At 40.7% G+C, this 20,808-nt stretch overlaps 1 protein-coding gene across 5 annotated transcripts; it reads right to left on the bottom strand.

Annotated features, from left to right (window-relative positions):
- Positions 1-699: 699 nt before the first annotated feature.
- Positions 700-20,785, bottom strand: cert1a (ceramide transporter 1a). Of its 5 annotated transcripts, XM_027006253.2 has the most exons (17): positions 20,400-20,785; positions 19,971-20,105; positions 17,176-17,292; positions 13,791-13,898; positions 12,989-13,127; positions 12,555-12,647; positions 11,970-12,127; positions 9,227-9,319; positions 9,003-9,089; positions 7,637-7,720; positions 3,660-3,755; positions 3,052-3,184; positions 2,891-2,961; positions 2,621-2,749; positions 2,343-2,472; positions 2,166-2,220; positions 700-1,489 (listed from the first exon to the last, which is right to left on the bottom strand). In XM_027006253.2, exons 1-17 carry the CDS (start codon positions 20,487-20,489, stop codon positions 1,480-1,482), a joined length of 1,728 nt encoding a protein of 575 aa, XP_026862054.2. In that variant the 5' UTR covers positions 20,490-20,785; the 3' UTR covers positions 700-1,479. The 5 variants fall into 5 exon arrangements, with proteins under 5 accessions (XP_026862054.2, XP_026862051.2, XP_026862053.2 ...); XM_027006250.2 differs by having other exon boundaries at positions 700-2,220; XM_027006252.2 differs by having other exon boundaries at positions 700-2,220; positions 12,555-12,593.
- Positions 20,786-20,808: the final 23 nt, after the last annotated feature.

Genomic DNA, 20,808 nt, shown 5'->3' with positions numbered 1-20,808 from the left:
CCCTGACATTGTGTTCAAGCTGTATGGTCCATTTCCACAGCATGCAACCCCCCCACCAAAAAAAAACAAACTCAAGCACACATCGGTGAGTTCCCTGCCTAAGCAAATGTATTTTTTTGAAGTAATCAATTATGTTACAGATTTGCATAGACATTTACAGCATTTAGCTAACACCTTTATCCAAAATGACTTACAATTATGACTGAGTACAACTTGAGCAATTGAGGGTTAAGGGTCTTGCTCAGGGGCCCAACAGTGGCAACTTGGCAGTGGTGGGGCTTGAACCAGCAACCATCCAATCATAAGTCAAGTAACTTGACTGTAAAAACCAAGTGTAAAAGGATGTTATGTAAGGATGCCACGTCAGAGTTTGACCTCGTGTTAGAGTCAGAAGTCTAGATAGCATTGGCTAGAATCTCTCATTTTGTGTTCTTGGAGGCCATGTATAAAACCACAATTCCCACGATTTGGATCTAAATAACCTTAAATTAAAGCTGTAACTCTGAACACTGAGCATATTCATTATTTAATGTCAACCCCAACATGCTGCAGTAGATGCTAAAATAAGTATTTATGGACCTATCTGGTTGTGGAAAAAACAAGCATTTTAACTGTGTGTGAGAGATGGTTTCCCAGCAAATTTAGAAATGTAGCCTCATATTAAATAACCTAATGTATCTTAAATCAAATTACACAATATTCTTGATCCAGACATTTATATAGTTTAATCATTCCAGAGTATTATATACAAAACATTTTTTTTAAATCAAACAAACCAGAATCAGATTACTGCATATTTACAAATGAAATTCTCCAAAATGCATTCTGTCAAATGTCAGTTACCTCTTGACGAGCACAATAACATTTGTATAATCTCTTCAAATGTGTCCTTCTATATCTAATGCAGAAAAATCTCAAAGATACAACACTTAACTGGTAGTTGTAGCAAATGTCAGCTGACTACAGCAATGGTAGAACAGAGCAAGGGACCATCTTGTGTGGTGTAGATGCATAAGGCAATTCTCATTCTTTCAATTTAAGATTTGACTAAATAAAGACAATTTATTACATCGGATCCCAATAGATTACACATTGCTCCCACACTTCTAGATAAATATTTTATGGTTTAGGAATGATAAAGAGGCTTATCCACATTGTGAATGTGCAAAAGAAAGCAGTTCCTTATAATTCTGTGAAATGTTCTACCAAGGAAAACCACCTTTATAAGACCGTTTTACCTAAATCAGTCTCTCTGGCAAACCAGTTAATCTATGCTGTAACTTTATTCAACCTGAATGAAATTCTTGAAATCTGAGCAACAATTAGGGTCATTTTCAACCCATTATCTTTCACATTTGTACACAAGACACAGGATACAAAAGGACTAAAAAAAGTTAAAAGCTTTTTACCTTTTCTGTCCATCAAATCAAAGAAATGCCACCACAAAGAGGCAATAAAGATCAAGGCCAGAAAGACACCTCAGCTGTAACTGAAGGTTTTTCATTAAGGCTTTCAAGTTCAAAGTGTTTATTTTTCATAAAGAGAACAAAACAGTTTAGCCATCTGCAATAATTACGAATACAAAACATTAACCATACCATAAGTAAACACTTCAACAATTATTAAAACCAAACCAGACAAAATATAAGCAGCATCTATCCCCACAAAATGAGTAAAGACTCCGAAAATGTAGTACATGTAATCGCTGTTGAAAACAACACAGGCTGTGGTCTTCTGGTGAAATACTTGTTCCAGTCTCTCGGGAAGAGTCTTTTAGTGTCCACACACCATAAGGTAGCTACTTTCCCCCCATTTTATTTCTGTCTGTATGACATTTCTAATACGCAGAACACGGTGTCATAACATTCGCTTTTAATGATTTCTGAGTAATGCAGTTTTCTTAAGCTGTTCAACAGGCTACCTCAGTATTATGATTTAGGATGTTTTATGAATGGATAAGGCCACTTGCATACATGCTTTTATGGTAGGCTGGCGGATACCACAACGCAAAAGAACTTCTAAGCTTTGTTAACTGATATTGCAATGTAATGCTGAGCTGTTGTTCAACAGAAAAGACACTGATGACCCCTGTTTAAAAGAGGATTGCTTGCCTGCTGGTTTTCTCTTGAACATATGACGTGAAACGTTTCAAGAATTTAGGATACTCTCGTCTAGCCACTGCCCGTAAGACCGACGCTGGTGCCCACCCTCCTGGATTCACTGAGAATTAAGAAAAAGGAGAAAAAAAAGCTAAATTTTCACAATATTTGACAACAGTACAAAAGTGCTTTACTGCAACATTGATATTTAGAGGATAAACAGCTTGCCGTTGTCATACTCACCATTGGCTACATATGTTATTTTACACAGGATGTCGTCTCTGATCATCTCCTTGTTGCCCTTTGGTGGACTGACTAGTGTTTGACAGATCATGGCCACATTGATTTTGGCACGGATACACCTACTAGTGGGCTGGAAAAACCAAGTGTGTAAACTGAAGGTATTCATGGCACTCAGAAGCAATGATTGCCACTGATGCCATGGTACTCTTACAAAGTTAAAGGGTTAAACATGGAAAAACAGGTTCCAAAATCAAATTCGATCCAAAATGATCTCTTACTGGATAACTGTCATGATCTACTGAGAAGTTGCAAACGAGCCACGTTTCTGGCTCGCTCTCGTTGGCAGAGAGCATTCGCTGGATCACTGAGAGATAAAGGATGTCTCTTTGGGAAGCAGGCCACACCCTCTGCAACAGAACCAAGAGCAAGCCGTCTTGAGAACAAAGGCACTGCAAACGGCACACACCTGCGTTCAAAGACAATGGCCTTGCACGTCAAATGAATCCATAACAAGGTTTAGACTAATAGCAATTTAAAATGCACTCTACCTTTTGAGTCTGGTAAATAATTACTGCCGTGTCTGACAATGGCTCTGCCACAGTAAAGCTTTCAACATTTGCTGAGAAAGGTGAAGCAAAAAGACATCATCAGCTTTGCCCAACAAGGTTTAGCATTTTGATTTGAGTCATGTAGCAGCACAGATACGCACTCTCCCAGTCACTCCGGAAGGTTGTGTCCCAAAAGTAATGGCACACCTCATGACCTGTGACCCCACTAACCACATGAGTGGCTTTAAGAGGGTCCAAAACAACACCATTCTCCTCCACCTCTCTCCTGTACACCTAATGAACACAATCACAACAGGTTACACGTTACTCCCCGTGACATGATCACACAAGGGAAGAGAAAAAGAATTGAGCAAGAGCTTTGAATTTGAATGCTTTGTGCCATCTGGTGGCGCAGTCATGCGTTACCATATCTTCCACCCACCTGCCCTTCTATGCACATACGCAAGCACACAGAGGTACAAGCTTGCAAAGTGAATATTCACGGATCTCACATTTCCACATTTACGACAATACCACAAAGACATTACCAATGTGTTTTCATTGGTCTGAGAGATCCAGCAGAAATCAAACATAAGGGCTTACGCCAAGCTACATTTTGCAGCCTAGGTGTGAGTTATATGGCTATGACAAATTCAGCCCGAGCCCCACTAGCATCCTCTAAAGCCACACACAATGCAGCCTCCTGTGTGGCCACCTGTCAGGCACACATATGTACTCCATCTGACTGACTGACTCTCCACCACCTCACCCTCAGGTCTCCCTCCTCAGTGATGAGCTGCCAGTTGGCGTCTCCGCCTACGTCCTGTAATGAGTGGGTCATGTGACTGTGCACCATCTCATCCACCTGTGCAAAAATAAATAAATAAATAAATAAAAATACAATGGTGGCATGAAGGTCACTCCTTTGCTCATTAAGGAGGTTTGGATTGTAACATCACACGAACACAAATGCATCCTCAAATCCAAATTATGCAGTGCACAAACAGAAAGATCAACAGTGTTGGTTACCGTGCAAAACAAGTACATTAGACCCAAGTGGCTGGAATTAAAGTAACGCTGGAGCAGTTCGTGCACTCTAAATGGGGCGTTCACTGCAGCTGATAAGAGCGTCACTGTTTGACCTGCAGCTGTGTTGTATTTCTCAGGTTCTCTCCAACCCATCGGCTTTTGTGCTTTTTACGAGACGTCCGTGCATTTAGAACTATGCCACTTCCCTGAACTCAAGGACTTCTTATAGATGTCCGCTTTACAAATTTCTACTTAACTAAAGACTTAGAACTGTTTTCTTATGTTTCTTTGTTGTTAAGGTTCCAGAACATCAACCAAAAGAGGAGGGCTTGGGTTATTGTTTTTTTGTTGTTTTTTTTAAATGCAGAGAACATTCTGGCTTCAGATTCAGACAGACCTGTGTCAACCATACCCCCAGGAGACATTAGCATAAAATGCAATAGAAAGCGTTGGCTGTGAGAAATAAAAGTCCGTCTGATGCTAGAATGCTCATACGACACAGTAGCTTAGCACTCAGCCTGTGTACGTCATTGGAAGCACTGACCAGGTGAAGAGAGGAAAGGGAAGAAGCATGACTGTGTGGCTGAAGCTAGACAGGTAAGAAAAAAGGGCCAGAGTAAAAAATATAACTAGACAGTCGTTACAGCCAATCTGAAATAGAAATATAGAAGCTAGACAGGTAAGAAAAAAGGGCCAGAGTAAAAAATATAACTAGACAGTCGTTACAACCAATCTGAAATAGAAATAGAGAAGCTAGACAGGTAAGAAAAAAGGGCCAGAGTAAAAAATATAACTAGACAGTCGTTACAACCAATCTGAAATAGAAATATAGAAGCTAGACAGGTAAGAAAAAAGGGCCAGAGTAAAAAATATAACTAGACAGTCGTTACAACCAATCTGAAATAGAAATATAGAAGCTAGACAGGTAAGAAAAAAGGGCCAGAGTAAAAAATATAACTAGACAGTCGTTACAACCAATCTGAAATAGAAATATAGAAGCTAGACAGGTAAGAAAAAAGGGCCAGAGTAAAAAATATAACTAGACAGTCGTTACAACCAATCTGAAATAGAAATATAGAAGCTAGACAGGTAAGAAAAAAGGGCCAGAGTAAAAAATATAACTAGACAGTCGTTACAACCAATCTGAAATAGAAATATAGAAGCTAGACAGGTAAGAAAAAAGGGCCAGAGTAAAAAATATAACTAGACAGTCGTTACAACCAATCTGAAATAGAAATATAGAAGCTAGACAGGTAAGAAAAAAGGGCCAGAGTAAAAAATATAACTAGACAGTCGTTACAACCAATCTGAAATAGAAATATAGAAGCTAGACAGGTAAGAAAAAAGGGCCAGAGTAAAAAATATAACTAGACAGTCGTTACAACCAATCTGAAATAGAAATATAGAAGCTAGACAGGTAAGAAAAAAGGGCCAGAGTAAAAAATATAACTAGACAGTCGTTACAGCCAATCTGAAATAGAAATATAGAAGCTAGACAGGTAAGAAAAAAGGGCCAGAGTAAAAAATATAACTAGACAGTCGTTACAGCCAATCTGAAATAGAAATAGAGAAGCTAGACAGGTAAGAAAAAAGGGCCAGAGTAAAAAATATAACTAGACAGTCGTTACAACCAATCTGAAATAGAAATATAGAAGCTAGACAGGTAAGAAAAAAGGGCCAGAGTAAAAAATATAACTAGACAGTCGTTACAACCAATCTGAAATAGAAATATAGAAGCTAGACAGGTAAGAAAAAAGGGCCAGAGTAAAAAATATAACTAGACAGTCGTTACAACCAATCTGAAATAGAAATATAGAAGCTAGACAGGTAAGAAAAAAGGGCCAGAGTAAAAAATATAACTAGACAGTCGTTACAACCAATCTGAAATAGAAATATAGAAGCTAGACAGGTAAGAAAAAAGGGCCAGAGTAAAAAATATAACTAGACAGTCGTTACAACCAATCTGAAATAGAAATATAGAAGCTAGACAGGTAAGAAAAAAGGGCCAGAGTAAAAAATATAACTAGACAGTCGTTACAACCAATCTGAAATAGAAATATAGAAGCTAGACAGGTAAGAAAAAAGGGCCAGAGTAAAAAATATAACTAGACAGTCGTTACAACCAATCTGAAATAGAAATATAGAAGCTAGACAGGTAAGAAAAAAGGGCCAGAGTAAAAAATATAACTAGACAGTCGTTACAACCAATCTGAAATAGAAATATAGAAGCTAGACAGGTAAGAAAAAAGGGCCAGAGTAAAAAATATAACTAGACAGTCGTTACAACCAATCTGAAATAGAAATAGAGAAGCTAGACAGGTAAGAAAAAAGGGCCAGAGTAAAAAATATAACTAGACAGTCGTTACAACCAATCTGAAATAGAAATATAGAAGCTAGACAGGTAAGAAAAAAGGGCCAGAGTAAAAAATATAACTAGACAGTCGTTACAACCAATCTGAAATAGAAATATAGAAGCTAGACAGGTAAGAAAAAAGGGCCAGAGTAAAAAATATAACTAGACAGTCGTTACAACCAATCTGAAATAGAAATATAGAAGCTAGACAGGTAAGAAAAAAGGGCCAGAGTAAAAAATATAACTAGACAGTCGTTACAACCAATCTGAAATAGAAATATAGAAGCTAGACAGGTAAGAAAAAAGGGCCAGAGTAAAAAATATAACTAGACAGTCGTTACAACCAATCTGAAATAGAAATATAGAAGCTAGACAGGTAAGAAAAAAGGGCCAGAGTAAAAAATATAACTAGACAGTCGTTACAACCAATCTGAAATAGAAATAGAGAAGCTAGACAGGTAAGAAAAAAGGGCCAGAGTAAAAAATATAACTAGACAGTCGTTACAACCAATCTGAAATAGAAATAGAGAAGCTAGACAGGTAAGAAAAAAGGGCCAGAGTAAAAAATATAACTAGACAGTCGTTACAACCAATCTGAAATAGAAATATAGAAGCTAGACAGGTAAGAAAAAAGGGCCAGAGTAAAAAATATAACTAGACAGTCGTTACAACCAATCTGAAATAGAAATATAGAAGCTAGACAGGTAAGAAAAAAGGGCCAGAGTAAAAAATATAACTAGACAGTCGTTACAACCAATCTGAAATAGAAATATAGAAGCTAGACAGGTAAGAAAAAAGGGCCAGAGTAAAAAATATAACTAGACAGTCGTTACAACCAATCTGAAATAGAAATAGAGAAGCTAGACAGGTAAGAAAAAAGGGCCAGAGTAAAAAATATAACTAGACAGTCGTTACAACCAATCTGAAATAGAAATAGAGAAGCTAGACAGGTAAGAAAAAAGGGCCAGAGTAAAAAATATAACTAGACAGTCGTTACAACCAATCTGAAATAGAAATAGAGAAGCTAGACAGGTAAGAAAAAAGGGCCAGAGTAAAAAATATAACTAGACAGTTGTTACAACCAATCTGAAATAGAAATAGAGAAGCTAGACAGGTAAGAAAAAAGGGCCAGAGTAAAAAATATAACTAGACAGTCGTTACAACCAATCTGAAATAGAAATATAGAAAAGTGAAAAATCTGCAGTTGACGGCATTATAGATAAAACACTAGAAAACAAATATTACATCGAAACCCAGTATTAAAAACAGAAGTGGAAAAAAGCTGTGCTGGCATGGTTACACAGAAAAGAATAAAGTCTGGTGGTGAACTTGTGTGGGCTGTGTGTAAAGTAGCAGTCAGGTACCTCGGTGGAGTATCTGTGAGTACCAGCGGAGGAATCGGAATCAGGGCTGAGCGCGACTGGACGAGGGCTCCGGCACTTCTCAGACTGAGGAAATAAAGAAGAAATTACCCACAACTGCAACTGCTATGCCTGTGCAGAGGTGGCCAAATTACGTTATAAATGTCCCTCTCTCTGCATTGATAACTGGCTACATACATGTTACATTTACTGCATTTATCAGACACTTTTATCCAAAGCAACTTACATTCTACAAGTAGATGACAAAACACTTTTGTATCCTAGCCAGTACAGTAGGTTAGAGTTCAAGATACCATTGAACTGGAATACTGCTGAAATACAGGAACCAAAGCTGATACCTAGAAGTACAAAATGAGCACTTCTCTATATCAGACAATGAGTACAGCAACAAATAATACCAGACAAGCACTAGAGTGGTCATTTAAATATTCCATAAATGGACAAGTCTGAAAACTGCAAGGGACTCTGCTATCTCGACAGCCAGAGTTAATTTGTTCCACCATCTGGGAGCCAGGACAGAGAATAGTCTTGATGCATGTCTTCCACGAGACGAAGCACTGTTTCAAGATGAGCCATATTTGAGGGTTGAAGTACTCAAGGTACGGACCGGGTTTTGACCAGTCTCATCATGTATGGAGGGGATGGTCCATTTTTGGCCTCGTAGACGAGCTTCAGGCTCGTAAATCTGACACAGGCAGCAACTGGAAGCCAGTGAAGGGAACGCAGGAGTGGAGTGATGTATGAAATTTGGAAGACTGACGTCTACTCGTGCTGCTACATTCTGGATCAGTTGTAGAAATCTGATGACCCGTAGAGGAAGACCAGAAAGTAACGAGATGCAGTAATCTGGCCCACAGAGCATTCTTTTCTCATATGATCAAATGTACACATGCATTCTGAGCAAACGTCTATTCAGAATTTTAACAAAGCTTTTACCAACAACTATGGTAGCAATAACAGACCATGGGGTGGCTCTAATGGGAGCAGTTAAGAAAGCATGTTGGTGAGCAAAATCTCTTCACCATAATACATTTACATTAATGGAATTTAGCTGACGCTTTTATCCAAATCGACTTAAACACGATGGAGTACAACTTGAGCAGTTGAGGGTTAAGGGCCTTGCTCAGGGGCCCCCCAAACACTGGCAACTTTTTTGCATTCAACTTCACCATAATCGTCACCCAAAACCTGTCACGCAGGCCACATTATGTTCTTTTATTGTTTTAATTCAGCCTATTAAAGTTAGAGGACAAGCTAACTTTAATGTGTGCGTTATGCATTCTGAGCAATGACGCGTTGGTGCTGTGAACTCTCCAGATAATCCAGCCCTACAATGGTCACCCCTTACCTCCTCCTCAATCCTGTCCTGCTGATCCAATGCTGCCTCGACAGCATCATAGAACTCGTCTTCGTTGATGAGGCTATTTGGACCCTCCTGAAAGTCATATATTGTGAGAATGTTTATTAGGGTCATAATACCCATCTCTTCCATTTGTTGGACCTACACTCCTACACATTATTGGAACATACTGGACATATAAAAAGTCTTAGATTTACTTTAAGGGCACTTACTTCATAATCTGGCCCTCCGTATTGAGACTTTTTGTTCAGGTCCATTAAGACCAATTTATAAGATTCTTCTACTCGTCGCCTTCGCTCCATTTCCTTGCAAGAAAAGATGTGTTGTTTAGTTGTCAACTCTGACAGATGGAATGCCAATTAATGCGAATTAGAAAATAATATTATTAAACCCCAACATGTACTCCTCTGACTGAGCTCTCAGTTACTTGTGCTATGTGTGCAAAGAGCTGAAGGCATGAAACGCCTACCTGTAGCTAGAGAGGATCTTTTTTGCTCTCGCAGGTTTCCGATCTAGACTAACGCTTCACACACTAAAGCAGGGCAATCAAGTCATGAAAGTGAAAGCATTTGTTCAGAATGCAGGTGGTGTGGAGTACTCGGGTTCTGCGTCCCCCAACAGCTCAGAACTAAGGGTGTAGCAATGCATCGAGACATAGAAAAGTGACGTGGCAATGGACGTTCTGTTCATTATTAAACAAATTTATACAGTGCCTCTCTCAAACTCAAGGACGCTTTACAGACACACACACACAGGCCAATTTAAAAGTATCCAATTAACCTATAATCAACCTAATCTCCATGTCTCTAGACTGTGGGAGGAAACGAGAGATCCTGGAGGATACCCACACAGACACAGGCAGAACATGGAAACTCCACCCAGATAGGGACTGGAACCCAATACCCCAGCACTAAGAGGCAAATATGCTAACCACCAAGAGACCGTGCCACCAAGTCATTATATTATGCTTTATCAGGCAGCTGCATTGTTTGAACACAAGATGTCGCACTTGACCTATGGCAAAGCTGCTCCAGTAGCACATTTTGATAAAGTTATAAATCAAAGTTCCTTGAAATTTCTTTTAATTGCAGGAGAAGCAAAATTCTTGTTTAAATATTTACGCAGTGTTTTGCATTGTCTATACTTCAAATGAAAACATTCCTTTTTATTTCTGGTTATTCAATATAGTGAAACTGCATTTTGTTTACAAATGTAAACCTCTGCACCATATTTCCTTTGCAGGCAATTTTATAGCAGTGGGCAGTGGCAGCTTAGTGGTTCAGCTACTTGACTTATAATCGAAAGGTTGGTTCAAGCCCCACCACTGCCAAGTCGCCACTGTTGGGCCCCTGAGCAAGGCCCTTAAGCCTCAATTGCTCAAGTTGTACTCAGTCATAATTGTAAGTCGCTTTGGATAAAAGTGTCAGCCAAACAGCATAAATGTAAAGAAAAATAATAATAAGTTATTTTCTCTAAAAATGTACTTTCAAATATTGTGGGGAAAAAATATAGAACTGCGAATCCATTATCGTGAACCAAAACAAATCATGAGCAGAGTGCATCATTACACCCCTACTGCGAATCCCTAGACAACTCCACTGATAAGCAAAAGATGCTCAGATGTGAAAGTAATCAGCAATTAGTGCCTCTGAGAACCGGAAGATGCTAACGAAGAAATGGTGCAATGAAGAAACAGGTAAGAGAGACCAGCAGTTTAGCCTCAAAGCAAACAGCTTCAATTCCCCCTGAATACACACAAATGTTGCTCTCTGCAGGCACGGCAGAGATGCAGAAAACAGCAGCAACAACATTTTGAACTTATTTGTGTCCACATGCCTCAACAAAATGAGACACGCAAGCCACAGACAGACACGCAGAGTCTGTAAGGAGAGCCGGCAACACCTACGGCGTGGACGTTGCTCTGTGTACAAGGACGGGTCTGGTTCTGTTCGTCTGCAGAGACGGGGCCGGCTAGAGCAGCCATGGCTTCAGCGTGGATGGCGTGACCCCTCCCGCCAGGTAAAAATCCACAGATGACTAAGCATCCATCTAAGACGCCAACTGTAGGCTGGCTTCCCGTCCCAGGACTCGTTCCACTGAGTCGGTGTACGTGCACAGACACACCCGCTCCTTTGCAAGCACTGGAATTCAAGTACTTCCTCCCCAACAATACCTCAGGACAGCATGGTAAGCAGACAAACTGGTTGGGCAAGTCCGAGACTTTGCAACTAGATGCTAATGAAGGGTAGCACAAATGCGTGAAGAAACGTTCAAGGAAAAGTCTGTGCCACCTTCAAAGAATTCAGTTTCACGGGGCTTTTGGCAATAGGCTTGGTTTTGCCATCATTGCAGCTTATCCGCTTATTAAATTATGTTGAAGACGTTGTGTCAAGAGCTGGGTAATAGTCTTTTAAGTCAGTAACTCAAAGGGCTTGAAATGTTCACCTCCTGCCATAGCACCAGACAGATCTATCTTTAAAATGCCATTGTCTTAAAGGTACTTGAGGGAACTTTAATGTGAATAAATTCATCCCTTTAGGCTCACTGCAGAGGTGTGAAAGTGATAACGATCTGCTAAATGCTCTGTGGTTTCATCTCCACTAAGAACAACAACAACGTTTCCAAAAAGTGAATACACAGGTCATAGTTCCCATGTTGTCTCAATCTATTAGACTCCATTAAAATAGCACAAGTAATTAAGTGGCCTATGTACGTCTCACAGTGTGTAAGTATCACACTGGAAAATGCATCTTCAGATAATATAACTCTAAAAACCACTTGTTTGGAACAAAACATTTTTTTTCCCCACCCCACTACACCAATGAAACGCAAGCGCACTCTTCCAAAGCCAGCTAGCCTTCCAAACTCAACTAGTTTAAGCAATAGTGCTGTTTGGTCCGAGCCAAATGCCGAGTGGTATTCTGTGTTCCTTTAAACCTCCTGGAACAGACGTACTTTCTCCAGTCGTCTCTGCCAGCGCTCCTCCCGCTTGACCATGGTCTCGATGCAGTGGGACAGTGTGGAGAAGATCCCTGCAGTGGTGGCTTTGAAAGCGATGGCTTCCCCTTTGAAATCAATGCCAGCGGGTCCTCTGGGACTGGCCACGGGGAATACTAAGGAACAGACAGACAGCACAGCCAGCGCTAATTGGTAACAAAGGCCTAAAATGAACCTCTGTTAAAGGGATGACCAGACAAGCTGCTGTGATTTTTATACCTTTTTTTTAACTTATTTGGCTTACCAAAAACTAACATAGAAAAGAAATTTAAAAAATAAACTTTTGCTACCTATAAATTCAAAATAGTACATGTGCAGGGACAATGCATCATGGTTTATAGAAACCCTTTGGATGGGGAGTAGCTAGATAAACATTTTGTATCTGATTTTATGCTTAGCTAGTTAGATAACTATGATTAGCTATGAGTAAACCTTCACTTCATACTTTAAACCTTTAATATAAACAATTCTGGAATTTAATCTGTTAATAATGATAATAAAAACTAATAATAATAAACAGAATACAGCTACAATCATACTCACATTTTTCCTTGCAGCTGTCGTCGAGTAGGTAGTCTCCATCTGTTCGTGAGATTGGGGAATCATCGTCATCATCATCATCGTCGCCGTCCTTAACTAAAGTATTATAAACATCAGAAAAACTCGGACTAGACTAGCAGTGCTACTATAGTAGACCATTGCAGTTAACCTTAACACGGCAGCTCCAACACACAGACGCTGAAATAACCATTATTCAGTTTCATCAATCTCTCACTCAGCTTAGACACACAAATTATAACAAAGCATAAATTTAGATCATAGCCATGAAAATGGTCACCACATCAAAGTCTGATTTAATCATGGGCTGTTTCGGGCATGGCTTTCAAAGGGAAAATGGCAATTCATTCGGTCTTTATTCCACTGCTTGTCAACTGATCTGTGTGCAAGGCATGGCAGGTTAAATTTGGCCATCACACCTTTGTCTTTCTGGAGCTCCTCTCTGTGGTGTCCACTCACACAGCTGTCGAAGTAGGTCTGTAGCGTGTCCACTTGTCTGCACAGAATGTCCCGAAAGGTCTCCATCTCGGCAACCTTCTCCTGCAGACTGTGGCCCTTCTGTGCGATCACCAACAAAAGAACAATTTTTCACGCAATAAAAGGCAGCAGTGAATAGCGAATCAGGTGCCGCTGCAGAGGGAACATCTCCTGGGAGCACCTGTTTGCGCACGGTGCCTTTTGCTGCTTTTTTCCCCCCCTTCCACTTGTTTGGACATACTGAAGACACTTTAAATTTCCAATAGCAACGTATTGTCACAAAAGCAGCAAAGTACAAACCTACAGAGAAAACGTCTCTGTACAGATGACAAACAAACCACACTTCAGGCAAAACAATGTTGGGTCAAAAATTTGCCTTGCTGATGAAGATGAACGCACATATCTAGAAACCCATCGTATTCTACTCTAACTGCGGTATTTCTAACTATGCTAACTATTTGATGTGTGTGAAACTCTTCACCTATATGGGAAATTAATGCTTCCCGAATGGTTAACACCTTCACACCTCTGCAGAGAGCCTAAGTGAGTGAATGTGTCATCTGTTTTTTCTCTTAAACAAGAATGGCATTCACTTTGAATCCCACTGTGGGCTAGTAATGTTTAATCAAGTCGAGGCATTTCATTTTCATAGCTTCCGACATGGATATAGCCTATTTCATCCTAAATACACCCGAAGCAGATGTGTGTGTGAGTATTCAGAGGTGATGTGCAGAGGTCCTTTACCCTGAAGGATGACGCAGAGGTGGAAGAGAGGCCACTGGTTGCAGAGATGAGTGACAGTGTTGAACCATGGTGTTTCAGACTGCTTTCTGAACCATAGCCTGACTCAGCCTGGGTACACCGACAGATGCACACCCACCCAACCACACACACACACACACAGAGAGACACAGTTCCAGGTATTTTTGGGGTAACTTTAAATAGGATAATAGGACATCCATGAAATAATGAACTTTAGATGGTACAAGAACATAAACGAACAAAAACAAACAAAACAAAAACGGTATTTTTTTCAGGGTCTAATGTGAGAGGAAGCTGTAGCCAACCCGACATGTCATGGCTGTCTAAAGAGATGCTCACTGCCAGCAAGTGTACTTCCAGCACATGGACATTCTGGCTATTTAGGCTGATGGGTACCAAGTACCCATGGGTACCAAGTGGAGACACACACAGACAAGCAACCTTCCTGTTAAGGAGCAGGAACAATATATAATGTTGCAATTTACATGAGATCTAGAAGAAAAATAACAGTTTCTTACTAGCATGACATGATATTCTCCTTCATCTTTTACCAAACAATTCCACCACCCTTGTTCATTTTTAAATACATCTACACAAATGTTCTTTAAAAAGGCACTTAGCATATAGAATTTGTGTGAGGATCATAATCCAACAGGACATGTTGTAGCCTTATACCCAACAAACATTTTTCATAAGACTCCTCTGTAGAGGCCACTGTGCTGCATAGCTGACAACGCAGAGGCTTTTGAAAAGCTTCATTATCTAAAGTGGCTTTGCTAATGGCCTGTGAGGGATTGTGAGAGGTGGGGCAGAAAAACACAAAAACAAACAACATTTAAAAAGATACACTAAAAAAAATGCACAACCAAGCTTTAATCACATAAAAGCATATCAGATGCAGTGAAGCGAAGAGAGCGCTCATGCTGAGTGTGTTGTTAACCTGGCCTTAGGTAACTTAAAACTACAGCCACTGGAATACAATTACCCAACCTTAAAGCAGACATCTACAAAGTAAACAGATAAATTAAACTGAATTAAAACACACAAGTTACCATGCCATTGGATTTCTGTGACAGCTGCATTACATGCCCTGGCAATTTTTCATCCCCTGACTGCAGTTAACCTTTTAAAATTACAGGCAGTGAAAAACAAACGCATCAGACCTTAACGCAGATGATCTGCACGATGGCACATGGCCAACTCCAGTAATGCTGAGAGAACGGAAACGGATGAAAAGCAGCGGAATATCAGCTAGTTGGGAGCCCACCATCGGTCCGCGCCAGCAGGCAAAGCAGAATAGCGCGCTGCCGCAGTCCCGCGAGGTCCCGCTGCGCTCCCGGCGCGGGCCTCCCCGGGGCTTCCCCCGGCCTGGCATGCCCCGCAGAAGAGGGAGAAGCAGGCGTAGGAACCACGCTTCGCTCTGGCAAGGGCAGAGGAGCTCTGTGACAGCGAGGCAAGGGGAGGGGGGGGGGTTGGAAAGTGTAGATTCGGTTAAGTGTGCCTTCTAAAGGTTGGTGTGTGGGATGCGAGAGAGAGAGAGAAATGTTTTACTGAGAGAGACTGGCAACTCCCCCGGTTGCTATGCACACATTTGCAGGCTCTCCCTACAGCACCCCACTCACACACACAGCCGCATACAGTATCCTTCAGACCCCGAACACCTCATTAAACAGCACACATCTCCGCAGCTGGGCAGACACAGAGAGGTGTGGGAGGAGGACAGGAAGGGACCCAGAGAGCATGCACCGCTTGGCCTTTCCCCACCCACCCCGCTGGGACGTGGAACGACAGCTGCAGCCTGTACGTCCTCGCAAGGGCACATTTGTGTGTCATTCATGTGGAATGCTCATCTCCAACTGTAAAAAATTAATTACCACCCTCTTCTAAAAAGTAAAGCACCCACCCACAATAACATTATCAGTCCTTTCTTGAGCCAGTCAATAGTTAAGCTACCTGCTCAACAGGCAGAAGTAGCCCAGTGAAATGTAAAAACAGTGAACAAAATGCTTTTTAATAGCAGCATCAGAATTCATGATGAGAATTGTGATAAATTGCTGATAATGGGGAAAATTCTTTTACATGATATGGCAATAAAATGCTGATTTAGATGTTGTTAAAAGCAAAACCACATTTCTGCAGAACTTTAACCAATTTACAGCCCAAGTCACTTGCTATAATTAGATGAAGATTATGCAGTAATATTTTAAAACTCCCTCTTAAGCCAAAAGGTTTAAAATCTTGAGTCAAATATATATATATATTTTTTATTTTATTTTATTTTTTTGGCTGGTGCGGTTCTAGTCGCACAGCCCCTTTCCACCAGCTGATGGTGATGCTCGAACACTTCCAGTCATATTCCGTCTGGCCTTATGCACTCACGCTCACTAATAACTGGGATAAAAGCTGCACCGGTGCCCACACAGCATTTTCACTCAACCCATAATTATATCTGTTCGTGAAATGACAAGCTCATTAAATCACCTGCACATGCTACTAGTGCGCTAGATAACAGCACGCTTGAATTGAACTGTACTCAATTCAAACTGCAATACCATTTCACATGCCTTTAGACGTGGGTATCCTTCCCTGCGTTGGCCGAGGAAAAGTAAATCACGTTGGCAGCATGTACTTGTAACTAACAAAAAATTCCCAAGAGCATAGTCCAAGTCACAGATCCAGGCGTACACCTCTGTGAAGCGCAGGCATGAGTGCTCACCCACCCAAACACACCCACCTGCGCAAACAGCTGGCTTCAAACCCGTGAACAGTTGCGCACAGCTGTGCACGATCCAAAGCCCTGAAGGGCGTACCCAGAGATTTTCCATGCTCCTGCTGAAAGGAGGAAAGCACTGCCCTACATTCCTGGAGCCACTCCTTCACCATCGTCTGACTCAGCACCTGGGACGGGCGAGGGAGAAACCCTGCCTGATTGGCTGTTACTATGAATCAAAGTCATGCTTTGTTTGTTTTGGTTTTTTATTCCAATTTTAATTATTGGTGGGAAAAAAAACAACAACAATATGACAACATACTCAAGGAGTGCAATCTGCCTATTGTTAAAAAGAAAGCAAAGCAGCAGCTATTTGGGTTGGATTACCTTTTAATGCAACCTTAAAACTAAATACAGACAAATACAGACACTATGCAGCACTGCAGAAGGAAAAAGTCTGATGCTAAAAACCCAAAGTGTGAAATTCCAACATTGTGTTTCTAACAGTCATCTGCAATCAAAAGTACAGAATCAAGCTCTGCTATGCTCCCCTGGCCACAGACCGGCTATCAGACAGAACAGGTTTGAGGTCGGAGGGACTAACTAACCTACAGGGAAGATATCTTTTCAGCGCTCCATCTTTCATTGGCACATTACCTTGTGATGTTCGATGGTATCAACCCACTGTTGCCGGAGTTCAGGATCTTCGGCCCTTAAGTACCAAATGCTGTCGTTCACGCTGATGTCAAAGCGGCATTCATCAAACTCGTGGGGCTTTGAACAGTGATGCACAAAAGATTAGGTTACATATACTTTAGGCTTAATTAATGCACTTGCACAAACCCAATGTATGAGTAATGGAAAACAACTCAAATGAATGCTAGCAGCACCCCACAAAACATAAACAAACAAAACAGTCATTCTATAGCTCTGGGAAAAAAAATTTAGCCCACAGCAAAATTTTGTTTGACTGGTTTTACTATTTATAGGTATATGCAAAATTGTTATTTTTGTTTTACTCAATGAACTACTGACAATGTTTCTAAAATTCCAAATAAAAATATATTTTGAATATTTATTACTTTTAGAAAATGACCCCTACTAAAAACAATTGTGATTTCAGACCTTAAATAAAACAAAGAAATCATATTTATTTTTTTAAAAAACTTTTTTTTTTTTTTTAATTTAGGAAGAGTTCTGAAATCAGTATTCCACGGAAAAACCTTGATTTTTCCACCACAGCTTTCATGTGTCTTGGCACCTCTATCAGTCTTTCACATTGCTCATTAAATAAGATTTGGTTTATGTGATCACCTAATCAGTACCTCATCAAGTAGAATGAGGTGTGCCTGTGGTGTTCAATAAACATTGGAACAGTAGGGCTGCCGGACACAGAGATGAAATGCTGATGTGGTCACCAGAGCTTTTTCTTTTTTTTTTCCGAGCAGGATCATAACATCCATTCAAAAAACTTTTAAACAATTATCAATTCATTACAATTAAAACAGGGGTGTTAAAGTCCATTCCTAGAGGGCTGGAGTCCAGCAAGTTTTAGCGAGTCCTCTGCTCAGACACACTAACTAAACCTGGCAACTGAGAAGCTGAATCAGGTGGATTCAAACAGGTCAGTCAACACACCCATCCGGCCCTTTCAGACCAGGGTTTGACGCCACAGTGCTACATTAACAAATATTAAACACACCTGGTTCAACTAATAAATCAATCAATCACCAGGTTTAGAAGGTGTGTCTGAGCAGTGCAATGGCTGGAATTCGGTCCCCCATGACTGGACTTTGACATGCCCAAATTAAATGACTGTTAGCCTAATAGCATCTCTGTGTATTTTTTTTTTTTTTTAATTCACTCCAACATTAAATGTGGTTTCCTACATAGAGGGGCACAAATCAAACAAAACAAAAATGAAATCCCCCAAAATATTAAACCAGTTAAACAACCCCCCCCCCCCCCCCAAAAAAAAAAAAAGTTTGGTACTGTTCAAAAGTTTGGTATTATCCCAACTTGTAATGTTTTTATGACTGTACCATGTCAGATTCAAAAGACATTCAAAGTCTAACAAATTGACTACATCGTCAACATTATTAAGAGTTTTAAAAAGCAATAAATTGGAAACATCTTCAAGCTCTCAGCTTTAAAGATGTGCTCCCCTGGACCTTTTAAGGTATCTGCATTGCCTTTGTACAGCATTCACACAGCTGTATGCTGTAATGTAACATTTATTGGCCCTCTCTGTTTCCTGCTGTGCTTGCTATACTTCTCCCACCATTCTGCTCCAACTAGAGCTTGATGAAGATCGCTCTGCCTCAGTAGGTGCTTTTATACGGAGGGCCTTCTCGGGTACGACAGGCTTATATTTACTGGAGAACAAGATCTGGCCATTTTAATGCATTTCTTGGAGGGACACCATATGTTATAGGCCAGTCTGAATTCCATTAAAGAAACAAGATTAACAGCAAAGGGAAAATAAAAAGTACTGACAGTTTTGACAGTAAAACAGTGTGTAATCCCAGCAATAATTTCAACCTAATATTGGGCATTAGTTCAAGTTTCATTATAAGTCGAAGTCTGCTGAGTTTTACAGAAGTATGGCAGTTGAAAAAGAGATGCAAACTTCTGTCAGAAACTGTGCTGAATACACTTCCAACTGTGTTCTGTTCTGCACAAATATTTCCGCATGCTTCAAGCAGCGTAACAACAGAGCAGTGTGTTGACCTGAGCGCTCTGAGGATTTTACTGAAAGGCACCAAACTGTGCGTGTTCAAACAAGAATGCAGGATACACTCCCTCCTTCCAATATCTCTCAGTTCAAAGCAGCTGGCTACCTAAGAGGAATCACGTGGACATGACAGCTACTCGCTGTAGCTATTAGTTAATACTAATACAAACCAAAAGCCTGGTCAGATGTTGTTACACAACTGTTTGTTCATAAAACTGTCATGAGATGATCTGTTTGGCTACTTCTCAAAGATAACTCCTTATTCCATGGTACATGCTGATGGACATCCAATAGACTGATTCAGAGTTCTAAGCATAGGGATTTGCGAAGCATTTGAGGAAGTTTCTCTAACCCCTATAACCCTGTGTAAGCAAAGCAAAGAATTTTGGCCAACTGCCTTCCACTTCCACTGAAATTATAATACTAAATTCAAAGTTTTTTTGGACACTTAGTATATAAAAAACACGACAACACAGATGCCGTTTCACGTCTGCTTGTATCTTACACCCGATGTTTTTGTCAACATATCCACATAATGTGTTGCGATACTTGGTTTGTTAGTATATGTTTGTGTGTTGCATGTGTTAGTGTAAATAATACTAATAATAAATAATAATAATAATAATAATAATAATCTCATTCCCCTTTCTGTTGGGAGTCTCTGACCATGCCAAGGAGCACTGACCCCAGAGGACCTGGGCAGGCGGAGAAGCCTTACTGTGACGACAGCTTTGCTGAGGCAGAGCGCGCCCCTGCACCCGTACTGCCGCTCGTGCGCAGACTTGTAGTAGCTCAGCGTGTTGTTCCTCAGCACGAGCCAGCGCTCCTGCCACCCGTGGATGTAGTTGGTCCACTGCGCGCACAACCACCACCAAGACGGATCAGCGCGACGTTTCCGACGAATTTCGTCAAATAATATATATATATATATATATATATATTTTTTTTAATACTTTTTATCTTTAGCGCGAGCCCTTAGGGTGCCGCTCGCGTCGTTAACGTAAGGTGAAACGTTTCCACTTACGATCATTTAAAAAAATTAAAAAAGAAAAACACCTCAAAATCACCCGAATCACTACAAAACGGTGTCGGTAAAAAAAACTAATCCTAACACCGATTTCTAGGCCACGGTCGGTCATATATTTACTTTACTAAGGGTCCCGCCGAGCTCGTCCGCTCGCTCCGATTCGGGGTCCACATCTTCGTCTGAACTCTGATCCGAATTCGGATCCGACATGGAGCAGAGGCGTCAAACCGCTCGCCTGTTCCAGACAGACTCGCCCTCCGTGCGCCGCGCCAGTGATTTCTAGCAGGCTATGGATGTTGTAAAACCTCCCCAAAATAACGCAAGCATCGGAAGTCGCTCGCTTTAGTCTGATGTAAATCTTAAAGTAAGCTGGTCCGGCGATAACTAGCCAAGACGGACGAATACGTGCGACGAAGCTGAAGAAACGAGACCCAGGGAGTCCAAAAACTAACTCAACTCTTCTCTTCGCAGGCTTCAGTTCAGTGTCGCCACAAAAAACCTCACAGCAGCCCAAACCCCCCACCCTACC

This window comes from Electrophorus electricus, chromosome 9, assembly GCF_013358815.1.
Source record: "Electrophorus electricus isolate fEleEle1 chromosome 9, fEleEle1.pri, whole genome shotgun sequence".
In the NCBI taxonomy this organism is placed as follows: domain Eukaryota; kingdom Metazoa; phylum Chordata; class Actinopteri; order Gymnotiformes; family Gymnotidae; genus Electrophorus; species Electrophorus electricus.
Note: the sequence above shows the minus strand (reverse complement) of the source record. Positions and strands in the feature narration are given on the sequence as shown.